The sequence below is a fragment of the Adelges cooleyi genome, unplaced genomic scaffold, assembly GCF_023614345.1.
Source record: "Adelges cooleyi isolate 19-005CV unplaced genomic scaffold, UGA_ACOO_1.1 ACOO_flye_CR_arks_rails_tigmint_CR_PRNA_23, whole genome shotgun sequence".
Classification (NCBI taxonomy): domain Eukaryota; kingdom Metazoa; phylum Arthropoda; class Insecta; order Hemiptera; family Adelgidae; genus Adelges; species Adelges cooleyi.
The window spans coordinates 1,554,088-1,567,168 of record NW_026095893.1 but is presented as its reverse complement, the minus strand read 5'-3'; the positions used below and the strand labels follow the sequence as shown (position 1 = coordinate 1,567,168).

The following is a 13,081-nucleotide window of genomic DNA, read 5'->3' as shown; positions in this document are numbered from 1 at the left end:
TCTCTAAATTATTACATTGAGGCGGAATTTAGTTGATGAGCAACATGGCTTTAAGAAAGGGAAGTCCATAGAAACCAATTTGGTAGTGTTCTATCAGTATTTAGCGGACAATGTATCATAGGGTTTTCAAATTGACACTATTTTTACTGATATTAGAAAAGTTTTTGCTACGGTTGATCATAAGTCATCGATTACCGAATTAGAATAACGGAAGGTGTTAAAATGGATATCCTCGTACTTGACCAATCAACTCAATTGGTTAAAGTGTGTGGTAAGTTACCTGACCTATAACTGTTAGCTCCGGCTTGCCCCAAGGCAGTCATTTATCTCCTGTTCTTTTTTTAATATTTAAACATAGTAAATTTTACATGTTTGTGGATAATTTAAAGTTATTCAATGTAGTTAAATCTAGGGACGACTGTCCTGAGCTACAAAAATACTTAGATAGATTTATGGACTGGTGTGATAAATATGGACTGACAGTTAACGCTAGTAAATGCAATCAAATAATGTGTTTACCGTACGACACAATATAATATTCTAGGTACTTATTATTCGCACGTCATCTTGTGGTATATTATTCTTTTTCTTAAAGCAGCAAACTAACGTTGACAAGATGCAGAACTAATGGGAAGTGTGAGAGCCACTTAAAATTGATAAATAATACTAAATATTAAATACTGTTATCAAATCTGCAAAATGTTTTAAGCAGAGGTTTTAATACATAAACACGAAAAATATTAGAGGGTATTAAGACCTCCTAAGCTCCCTTTCCCTAATGGTGCCTATGGCAAGGTATGATAATATACCGAAAATAAATTAATTACTTTCACTATTATAATATATACAGGAGATGGATATATATATATATATATACAGGTGGCCCACGAGATTTGACAAATGAAATAACTTTTGTTCTAGTGAATATTTTTAAGTTTTTTTTTTTTTAAATAATTTATACTCATTTACGCTATAAGAACCACGGTTTTTATTGCACTTAGCTGTTTTATTTTTTTAAATAATTTTTTTTTTTTGTTACGTTTTTGTTTTTATTTTCTAGATAGCCATTTTATTTAGAATAGTTTTTAAAAAAAAATGAGTGAACAAAAATTGTATTTTTATTCATATATTAAAAAGTTATACTCATTTGAAATTGATGGAAATTTAAACATTTCTCTCCGCGTTTATTGTGTCGGCCATTTAAACGTGTTATTAAATCACAATTGTTCATCTTTCCATTTTACTAAAGCTTTTTTTTTCTGATTAAACGGATACCTCCAATATTAAAATGATTGATATTGGACTAACCACACTCGTATAGACAGGTATTTGCAGGTATTTTATTGGTATTTTGGTATTTTGCAGGGAGTTTATAGACTTTGAACACAGAATAGATAACATTCTTTAAATTCCGACAGTGATAAACAATTTTGCGGTGTGACTTAATTTCGATATCTGGTTAACTTTATTAAGTGTAATCGGTGTTCAGAAGACAAAAACTGAAAACCCATTTTCCGTATAACATTATAATTTATCAATCATAAAATACAATTGTATATTATTATTTATTAAAATAGTTTAGTTTTATTTACAAACTAATAAAAAAACGAATAGTTATAAAATTGTAATTTTTTCAAATTTGTCTTACAATTTGCACCTTTTCCGTATAAATCTCAGCTAAAGTTTTTGTCACCACTTTTGTCACTGATAATAATTTGATTTTAATTTTTAGTGTGTAATTTTCCTAAATTAATAATTTGTGAAAAACCAATTGTACATATTAAAAAACTTAATTTTTTTTTTATAAATGAGTATTTATAACAAACTTGTTTTATGTCTTCCAACTCATTAAAGAGACTTTCACAATAGTCTGTTTCAGACATTGGGTCTGAAGATTTGTCATTTACGCTTATTAAATATTGTTCGTAATGAGACATATTAAAATATAATTAGCAAAAAAAAAAAAACAGACTTAGACAATAAGTCAACACTCAACTACTATGTATTTACTTAGTTAATATCTAGTTTACCAAAATAAATATTTGGTCATAATCATACATTTATACCCACCTATTAACGCTATCATTATTTAGTGATCGATCCAAGAAGTGTTCTAAACCAATTTAGTATCATGTTTTTCATAATAGCAAATATAAAATTTATCCTAAATGCCTACCTCAGTGGTAAGGAAAGAAGAAAAAGAAATAAAAAATACATAACTGTCAAGTACTTGTTTTTAGTTTTTTTTATTTTACATGGTAAAAAATGAATACTTCGAAGTACAAAAAATATTAAATCTTTTTAAATTATACAACATTTAATGTTTTAAAAAGTTAAAATATGGTCGCTTTTAACTCTTTAATTAGTCAACAGCGATATCAAACTAATTTCAATGACATGCATATGACAAAATGTCCATAATGCATAATAATAATGCAAAATCCGGGTAATATCAAAGCAAGCATCAAAACTAATTCAAAACCGATATAAACTAATTTAAACAGAAAAATAGCAACTAAATATTATAAATAAAAGCATTTATTTTTAATTGATCAAGGGAATACGATAAGTTTTTTCTATCTTTTCTTTGTTTAATCAACTTAAGGATAGATTTTACTATTTTTATATCATACATCACTAGTAACAGAGCCTGTTACACGTTAAGCAAATAAAAAGGTACATGTTTACTTATTATTTTAACCAATAGAAATAGTACTCAAAATACTGTGAAATAACTTGTTCAATACCCAAATATTAATAAAAATATAAAAATTAACTAAAATTTCAGCTCAATAAATAAGTAAGTAATCATACTATTACATTTTTTTTGAGATTGGCGGTGTTAAACATTCAAGTGTGCTAAAGTAAGAACTTGATTTTTTAAAACAAATTATTGTAACAAATTTACAACTAGAATTGTAACACATTTTGTAATTCACAGTACATAAGCATTGTGAGTTTTTCACTTTTGACAATATTTGTTAAGATATTTAAATAATTGGGAGGAGGAGAGCCACTAACGGAAAACAGCTTTTATTTTAGAAATGCAACATTATTTTGCGTTTATTAATATTTCTCAAATTTAAGTGACAGAAATTTTTGTTAAAAAGCTAATAAATATTTTATTTTTGGTTACTTCAGTTATCTTAGTCTACGTGTACACGTATAAGGCTGTGCTCGTAAAATTCCACGTTGAACATTTTGTTTGATATTAAGTTAGGTTATAAATTATAGTTTTAAACTAAAATATCTACATGAGTCGGAAATGCAATATACATAATAATATTATGTTGATTAATCTACACCGTAAATCGGTATCACGGCGCTAATAATAATATAATTTAACTATCAATCCTGATTATGACGTTTCCAGTGTCGTCGTATGCAAACCCCAGATTGTAGAACATGCTGTTAAAGATTTCATCAACGTAGTTATCGATTTCGCCTTGTACATATTGCAACATAGTCATTTCCAGCGGTATCAGACCGTTGCGCCTTTTGTCGTCAAAATCTTTTTTCAAATTCCAATTTTTCAACGACGGAACTTCGCAATAATGGTCGATAAACCAATGTAAGTTTAAGTGAAGTATATCTATAAACAAATATTTGGTTATGGCTTTTATTTCGAGATCGACCGCGTACTCGTCAATACCGCGTATGGACAATTTCGTCACGGTGTCCGACATCACGGTTGAAGTAAACTCGGTCAATTTTTGCGTGGCCACCATTACGTTTTGCCTGGGCACCGTTTGCGGTCCTATCGAGTAAAACAATTCCAACGCGTCCGCCATGCATTTGAACCTCGGCGACATGACTTGCAGATCGTTCAGCAGCAAGTGAAAACAATTGAAATACCTTTGAAGCGAAGGGTCGTGCGCTACTTTATCGTCTTTTTTTTCGTTTCGGCAAACGCCCATTAAATGTTTTATCAGTACCCTGTACCTTTCGATAACCTCGGCGTACTTACACCTGAGCACAGTCCATACCTGATCGTACCTTTGCCATACGTTGAGTTCGTCGACCGGCTTCCGGTTCGACAGTACGGCTTCGTATATTGCGGACATGGGACATCCGATTGCTTTGCTTGTTTTGTCGCCAACCATGTACGATTCCACGATATTAACGTTGTGCATTATCTGCCATCCCGGATGTGACAACAGCGTGTTTAATTTTTCGATGAGTTCCAATTTTTTTATTTTGCTCACATCCGACACAACGCGTGTAAAGCGAATTGCAGCCACCCAAACTAGTATTGAAACCAACTTTTGCAAATTCATTGTCTTGGCGTCTAATAAAAAGAAAAAAACCCCAGTAGCACTATTCTATGAAAATCTTTAACTGAAGTACACGAGATTTTAAACAAATTGTATTAACACATTTATTCGTTTCAATTAATTTTTTTGTTCAAACATGTCAAAACTATTAGCTTATTTTATTCGCGCCGAGCTGTTATGACTAACCAGATAGCAAAAAAAAAAAAAATAAAAAGCCATCTGTGTAAATACAATACTCGTCGAAGCTAAAAATCATTTTCTGCATCTGCAAAATCTTATTTTTTAACAATTTTTTTTTTTTTGTCCGTTTTAACTATACAATTACTTTTCAACTGGGTATAGAAAACATTTTATTATACCCGTCAAATTCTGAATAATTAGGAAATTAGTATTTCTAGTGTTTACGAGAATTATGATGAAATATAGATCTTAATACCGTTATGCTAAAATACCCGTAGTGCGTAAAAGGTTAAAATTGCTAAGATTAAAGCAAATGTTAAAAAACCAGGAACCTACCTCCAAGTTCTCCTAAACTTTCTAGAACTCTAAAAATTAAAAACATTAAATGGTTTAGTGTTGATTTAAGAAACATGATAAAATAAAAAAAATATAGCACACAAAATATTTAAAGTATCCAGTTCTTCTAGTGCGCATAATATGTTTTCTCATATAAGAGCGAAATGTAAACGTATGGCATAATTGGCTGATTGTAAAGCTTTTGATACGGTTGAGCATAAGTCATTGATTACCAAATTTAGTAGAATAGCAGTTGGTGGTAAAATGTTGAGATGGATATCCTTGTACTTGACCAACCAGCTCAATTAGTTAAAATGTGTGGTAAGTTACCTGACCTATAGCTGTTAGCTCCGGCTTGCCCCAAGGCAGTCATTTATCCCCTTTCGACATACCTAACACAACCAACGCTTTATCATTTTTTAAAAAGCCCAAAAAGTCTTTTCTTAATTAATTTGCGGGCATAAATATTAATTTTATGTGCTACCGGTTTTGGAAACTCGAAGAATTATGATAATTATTATTAAGAGGAAATGTAGTATCTTTACAAAGCCATAGCTAATGAACAGATAAATGAAAATAAATAATTCAAACGCTAATATATTTTTTAATTTTTTGTTCACAAATTTATGTAATTAAAAACATATGTTGCCGTTAAAAAAAACAAAAATGACCCTTTTTGGCGTACAAGGATTGGTGATAAAACTTTTCAAAATATAGTAAAATATGTACCTAAAAAATAAGGGGAAAAAAATTCGCATAATATTTGTAGAGAAAATGAGTGTCTCACGTTAGTTGCATCACTCTGTATATATATCACTAAATTTCACAGATAAAGCTAATGGCAATTCGTACCTATATCAAGTTTTATAAAACAGATTTTTATGAAAATTGCTTATGGTTAAATTGCGCAATAGATATCCTTTTTATTTTGCTTTCAGACCTGTAGTACAAAAACAAAATACACCATACAAATTTGGAGCTGATTCGATTACAATAATGTAATCAATTTTATTCAAACTGTTTGGTTTAAAATAATTATGTATTTATAAATTTTGTCTTAATTACAAAAAAAAAAAAAAAAAAAATGGAAAATATTGGTAAAACACGTCAGAGTAATGTAAATATAAAATTATATTATTAGAACTATCGTACTAGAAAAACAGCTATGTTAACAAATCAACATATGCTCTGCAAAATATATTTAGATTTTACTATTTCGGTCGACATGACAGATCATCTACAATTCGTAAGAAAATCATGATAAAACAGTTCAACTGATCGAACTGATATTTCAGTAATTAATTTTAGTTGCACTGACCAACTTTTAAGATTGTAAGTACATTTTATATACAAAAATCACAGCAAAAACCCTCTTCAATCAAAATTCACTTAATATTCTTTATTGTTCACTATATTTTCAATATAAAATCTGAAATATATTCTGAAGGTGTATTCAGATTTAAAATATATTTTTCATAATGATATAGAAATAGAAAAACTAGAAAACACTTAAATACAACAAAGTCAATATTATCAACAATAATAAGAAATTATATTTTAGGTATATATGAGGCAAACCACGTGGTCATCGGCCCGACCTCCTCAAATTTTTTTTCTTTTTACTTCTTTTGGTCTTATATAAGACTTATATTTATTTTTTATTTTTATCACTAATTTTTGCCCTAAAAATAGAGGTTTTTTGAGTTATTTAAAAAGAAATATACATTTCGACCAGCTTTAAATTTCTGAAATTTGTATTATAAAATCAGAGTCTTAAATCAAATCTTTTCGTCTAATAACGGGAGTGGGCCGAGATTTATTTCTATTTCTTTTTTAATAATACAAATTTTGCCGGGTGGTCACCCATCCTGGATCAAGCAGTAACGGACACAGCTTAACTTCAGATGCCGCGTGGCACACTGCATCCACACTATGCCCCTGTATTATTTTTAATGTTGTTCGTAAGGAACATTTTTCACTTTTTACTCCCAAAATATGAAAAAAAAATCAAAATTTACCAAGACATATTTTAAATAAGAAAACTGAAATTAAAGTATTTTTTTCAGATTTAAAAAAAAAAAATTCTTTATTAAAAAAATAATAGAAATAAATCTCGGCCCACCCCTGTTATTAGACGAAAATATTTCATTTAAGTCTCTGATTTTAGGATTTAAAAATTTCGGAAATTTAAAACTGGTCAAAATCTATTTTTTGGAAAAAAAATTTAAAAACCTCTATTTTTATAAAAATAAAAATAAATGTATGAAATGTAATAACATTGTAGCATCTCAGCTTTGCCTTGAAGTCGATATTGAAACAGCGAATGAGTCTACTATAAAATGATTTAATGTTTGTTATTATTTGCAGACAATAATGAAAATTTTACATATTTTAATATCATTGGCATTAGTAAATGTTTTGGTAGCTATAATAGGTGATTATTTAATTTTTACATGGACTTACATGAGGCGGTAGAAATCAAATAAAAAAAATATCTTAGTTTAATTTTTTTACAGACAAATATCATAAGCTGGTTATTATAACAAGTCGGTGACCATTTTTTTTTTGTTAATATAAAATAACGTTTTAAAATATTTAATTTATTTATAATATGTCTTACAGACCGACACATCGAACTGGCGAAAGGTAAAGTATGTTTATAATTAAAATGCTTATATATAATGTCTTTGATAAATGTCAGATTATCAAATGATTTTAAAAATAAAATAACTATTATATCTACTGTATTATATAACAATATGCTACATTCTGTCCAGGTTAAGTTAAAATTATATGTAAAGTACTATTTTTTTAAATACAGTGTATATTATATTTAATAATTCAAATCATTTATATTTACACTCTAAGGAACTGTTCTTTTAATTTAATTGCAATTAAAGGACCTTTCTGGTTACCGTGATCTATTACCGTTATCAATGCTTTAATTCAATTAAAATGAAAAACTTTTTGTTTTTTTCCAATACATTTTGGGTACTATTTTTGTTAGTTTTTGAGTAGTAGAAGTAGTAGTAAGTATTATTAGTAGAAGTAATAAGCGAGTAATAAAGTGGCTTTTAATGAAGAATGTTTCTCTCCTTTTAGTTCTATCCTAAATCCCTTAAACTTTGCTCTCTAAAAAGAGTTCTAATTACTAAACTCATGATTACACATAACAGTTTAAGCTTTAAATGAAGAGTTTTCAAAAAAATCGCCTATATCTAACTCCTTAATAAATAGGCGTTATCGCGTCGTTTAAATGAATCACCCCTATTGAGGGTGTACTCTTTTTTTTTTTTGTAATTAAAGGTTTTCAAATACTATACACTTTTTTTCTATTATAAGTATTGTTTAAGTATTCTATTTTTTTCTATAAATCAAACCGTTTTTTTATTTATTCTAGATCTATTGCCGGAAATAATAAGATACGTCGTTGACCTTGATAAAAATACGATGGGTAACCTGAACTATTTTTTTTTTTTTTTTTTAATCCATAGATTGGTTAAATGATGAAATATTCTTCCGTTCTCTATAAGACTCTTTTCCTATACTCAACACAATTGGTTTTGTATAATATGACTGCCTAGGACTTCTTATCCTCGTGGTTAGGGGAGAAAGAATACTACCAAGGTCTTCGCTCCTGTCGTAAAAGGCGACTAACGCGACGTAGAGCCCTTCGACAAGTGGCCTTCTGACAGGTCACTTCTTCTTGTGACATACCTTCTCCGGCCCGCAATTAGCACCCAGTGCTACTAGTCGGTCCGCAGTCGCAGGGGATCCCCTTCGGGGCTAACCACTAAAGCCAAGGAACATCTGCCTAGGACTTCCTCTTCCTGGCTTCCTTTCGGGTTTTCCCTCAATTATAGTCGTTATTCGTGTATTGTTTCTTATGAGATATCCTATCCACTTCTTTCTTTACTCCACGATGTTCGTGCATATTGATTATTTTATTTAATTTGTCCTCTGATACACTTCTTCATTAGTCACTCGTTCTGTCTAAGACATTTTTAAGACTCTTCGCCAGCACCATGTGCTTTTGAAAGCCTCTATTTGTCTTCGGTCCGCTTTCATTATTGGCCACGATTCAGCTCCATATAATGCCACACTCCATACAAGTGTTTTTATTAATGTTTATATTTATTGCATTTGTGGTTAGAGGTTTGTTCTTTTTGAAAATCACTTGTTTAGCTTGTGCTATTCTACACCCTATGCCACTTGTGTCACTTTTCCCGTCACTCGTGACTCTGCTTCCGAGGTATGTACGTAACTATTTACATTTTCCAACTTAATACCGTCCATGATTATATTGGTGTCTGCTACCAACTAGTATCTTTGTCTTCGTCTAATTAATATTCATATTGTATTCTTGTTTAAGCGTGTTATTCATTTTTTTAAGCATTCTTTCTAGGTTTTATTTACTGTCTTCTATCATAGCAATAGTATCATCTGCGAATCGCAGCATCTGAACTAGCATCCCGTCAATCTTGATCTCTCCTATATCTTCATCTCTCAGATCTTTTAGCGCTTCCTCAATGTATAAGTTAATAATGTTGGCGATAAATTACACCCTTGTCTTACCTCACCCTTTTTGAACTTTTCTTTCTGAAAATAGCTGATGTTACATATTACCTCTCTTTTAACATCATCTAATCTTTATAAATTTTATTCTACTCGCCATATCTGCTTATATTCAGCAATCTATCGCCATAGATTTACTCAATTTTATACAATAGATTCAAACATACTCATATCTAGTTCATAAAAAATCAGGATTTTCTAATTGATACTTTTATGTTTTGTTAATTTCAGAGAGAATGGTTTTTATGTTTGCAGTACCGGGTAATAATGGTCTTAAATTTTATGAAAACGTTTCAACGTTTTTTGATATTCATCAAGTACAAGTGTTTTAATTTTAATTTCAGATTTTGCAGGATCCCACCAAACGCGTAATAACCTTTATATGTTTAAAATTTCATATCTTCCTCTTAGTCAGTTATTTATGTATGATGAGAATAAGCATATACTTACTTATTGATTTCTATCAGAATAAATTATGTATATTTAAATGAATTTATTTATTTTAGTAAGTTCAGTATGCCAGAATCATTTGCGAACAGTAATAAGATCTGTAACAGGTAAATAAAAAATGTAACTTTTTTTTGATTAAAATTGATTATTTCAATTTCTTAAATTAAGTTAATTAATTTGTCTAAATGTTCTCAAACACAGGATGACTGTCACGGATGAAATATAAAATAATGAATTTTATAATGTACACTTTTTTGATATTTTTTATTTTGGTTGCAGGTATCAAGGCACCTGAGATAAACGAAGGTAACAAACGGTCATGTATACATTTTTCAGTGGTCGTGTTTGGTGAATCGTTATTGTACAAGTTGAGCTACTGAATTCTATAGCTGGCCGTTGCTTAGTCTACATTTTCTGCTAGTTATCAAGACGTGTCATACTGAGAACTGTAAAACTTAGCAACCGTTTAAGAGGTTGCATGAAATAACTCTCAACAATTGATTAGCAATTCCGGTTAGCTTTCCAAACCACGACATGAGCCGCTGTTAGGTCACCATGTTTGACGAAAGTGTAATTTTCTCCTTTATTTTATTGTTTCGCTGGAAAAAATATGACGACAGATTTTTGAAAAACTTGTATACGCTAGAGCCTCTAAAACTAAGTTAAATCTAGTTTTCTGAGCTTAAACCCTTAAACTATACCTCAAAAAATCGAAAAAAAAAAAGAAAAACTTTTCACGATTTCTATCATTATATGTTTAAAGTGTACCATTCTATAGAAAATGGGAAATAATTCTTTATTTTTAGTAAAGGCACTGTGCGTTATACTTTTAAGTTGAAGAAAAAATGTACACATGGAAAATATGGGTTCAGGGACAAAAAAAAAAATACTAAAAATACAAAATATTGCAAGACAATACCTTTTCCTCGTCGAAGGCGGAAAGGTGTAGTCTCGATTTCGAAAGGATAGGGGGAGTTTATAATATTTTATACTTTGGCTCAATAACTTAATTTTCAGGTACAAAAAGCAAGTGATACAAAAATTAGCAACATAACAGTTGTTGTTGAAAATGTAATGTTACTCTATCAAGAGCAAATTATTTTATATTTATTTTTATTTTTTTTAAGGCGATTTTGCAGACGTTAATCTCTCAGCTTCTGGAAATGCAAGAAGGAATTTAACTAGAGAAGCTATACAAATTTTAATTCGTCTTGAATTACGTAAATATTCGATTTTTTTTTTATGATTTTATATCTATACAAATGTGTACACAATTTATTATGGCTTTAATTGTAGTAGTATTATTAAGTTTTTTAAAAAAATGGCTTTTTCAATAGTTATATTTAAGTAACAATCATAATATATAAGGAAAACTTATTTACATACAAGCATTCTTATCATACAAACACATAAACTCACTTTTTTTCTGGTAATGGAAGTACAAAACGCACACATCATGGATATTTAACTAGAGTACTCTTCTGACATATAAGAACTAAATTTATTTACTTATTTCACTAATGTCTAATTTATTTTTACTTAGTAGTGACGTTATGATTATGATTTTTAATAATCTCTATATATATAATTAGAGGTTCAAAAAAACCCTTACTTTAGAATTTTGTTTCTGTAACCCCCTCATTTTTTTCTATGATATAAAAAAAATAATTCTGTTGAATTGAAACCCAAAAATAAATTTGCTTGAAGATGCGTGATTCAAAAAACAAAAAATATATACATTACTCGTTTGGCATTTTCCCCCAAAACTATAATTTACCTTTTGATGAATACTATTTTTTAGAGAGGGTGCTAGTTTTTGTGGGATTAAGCCTTTTAGGCCTCCCTAATTGAGCTTTTATACACAATATACGATTTTTAACATAATGTTTTTCAATTATAACTGACTGGCAGATATGCTTGATGAATTGAAAAAAATATATATTTTTAGCCATACTTAAAAAATGTACTTTTTGCTTTTTTACGTAAAAAAAAATGGCTATGCGAATTATTTTCTATTACTAAATTTATAGGAAATGGTTAGTTCTATAAATTTTATCCGAACACTTTTATGCTATTTATTATAGATTTTTAAATAAATGAAAAAGACTCAAACTACCCAAATTTTCACAGAATTATTTTTTTATATCATCGAAAAAAATGAGGGGTTACAGAAACAAAATTCTAAAGTAAAGTTTTTTTTGGACCACCCTAATACATATATACATAATAATATTTTTAATTATTTATCAATTATTTTTATCCAATTTTATTTCTTAACAAATATACCTAATGCTTGATTAGGGTTTTGTACATGCATAAAATATCTTAAATCTAGTCATCACTAACCTTCTTTATTATACACATTCGACTTCACATATTAAACAAGGTGCTTTTTAAATTGCTAATTTAAAATTTTATCCTACAACTAAGCTGAATTTTGTATTTTTTTTTTTTTAAGGTAAAGAAAATCCAAGTGATAAAGACTACTATATGATGTGTCGTTTAATAGGATTGTTCATAAGCGCAAAATACCCAGGTCCATATTATATAGAATTTGCTACTTACAATGATGGAATTTGTGAACTAGTAGTTATAAACCATCTGTTTACCATAAGGTACAAATACATTGGTGGCGTAATTTGGGAAATAAACGAAAAGGATTTACTAGTCAAGCCATTTATTGACGAGTTAAATAATTTTGACCAGGAATTACAACGATGACTTGTACCTATTTTACAGTCTTATTAGCATTATATTTAAATAACTTTTGTATCCCAAACTAATACTCAAGTTATCAATAAAATTAAAGTTTTCAATAATAATGAGTTTTAATCACGACTTTAAACACGTTTGTTGCTTTTTTGATGTATTTATATTATTGTTATTTAATACTTTTTCACATATACCGGGTGACTGAAAATAAATGACTCAGTTTTCGGTTAAGTTTTGATTAGTAAATAGTTTTTCTTATAATGTAAACATTGTGAAAATAAAATAATATTTATATGTAAAAAGGTTGTATAAATACTACCTAAACATTTATAAAACTATTATATATTATATTAATACAAACATAATAACTCATAAGGCATGATTTCATTTAACAAAGTCAGGAGTACAATAATTTTAGAGACTAATTTTTGTCCGAGATTTCCTTGTCAAACATTAAGTACCTATTTACTTAAATTACATATTATTAGTTTAAAACAATATTGAAACACTGTCTTAAACTGTTTAAAAGACAATATCTAACTTATTTAAAACTG

The 13,081-nt window shown here is 28.9% G+C and overlaps 2 protein-coding genes across 5 annotated transcripts in view; one reads left to right on the top strand and one right to left on the bottom strand.

Moving 5' to 3' along the window:
* Nucleotides 1-13,081, bottom strand: part of LOC126835925 (uncharacterized) — a 46,290-nt gene that overhangs the window by 21,472 nt on the left and 11,737 nt on the right. The window contains exon 2 of one of the 3 annotated variants that reach the window (XM_050568808.1): nucleotides 4,791-4,819. The exons of the other annotated variants lie outside the window; for them this stretch is intronic. Within the exon in view, the coding sequence (XP_050424765.1) occupies nucleotides 4,791-4,819 (29 nt within the window). The remainder of the gene's footprint in view (nucleotides 1-4,790; nucleotides 4,820-13,081) is intronic. 3 annotated transcript variants of the gene reach the window in all.
* Nucleotides 6,010-12,726, top strand: LOC126835928 (uncharacterized). Of its 2 annotated transcripts, XM_050568815.1 has the most exons (11): nucleotides 6,010-6,122; nucleotides 7,158-7,224; nucleotides 7,307-7,336; nucleotides 7,413-7,436; nucleotides 8,191-8,244; nucleotides 9,597-9,626; nucleotides 9,710-9,733; nucleotides 9,872-9,922; nucleotides 10,095-10,121; nucleotides 10,943-11,035; nucleotides 12,274-12,716. In XM_050568815.1, the coding sequence occupies exons 2-11, from the start codon at nucleotides 7,164-7,166 to the stop codon at nucleotides 12,534-12,536; spliced, it is 657 nt and encodes a 218-aa protein (XP_050424772.1). In that variant the 5' UTR covers nucleotides 6,010-6,122; nucleotides 7,158-7,163; the 3' UTR covers nucleotides 12,537-12,716. The 2 variants fall into 2 exon arrangements, with proteins under 2 accessions (XP_050424772.1, XP_050424773.1); XM_050568816.1 differs by lacking the exon at nucleotides 8,191-8,244 and having other exon boundaries at nucleotides 12,274-12,726.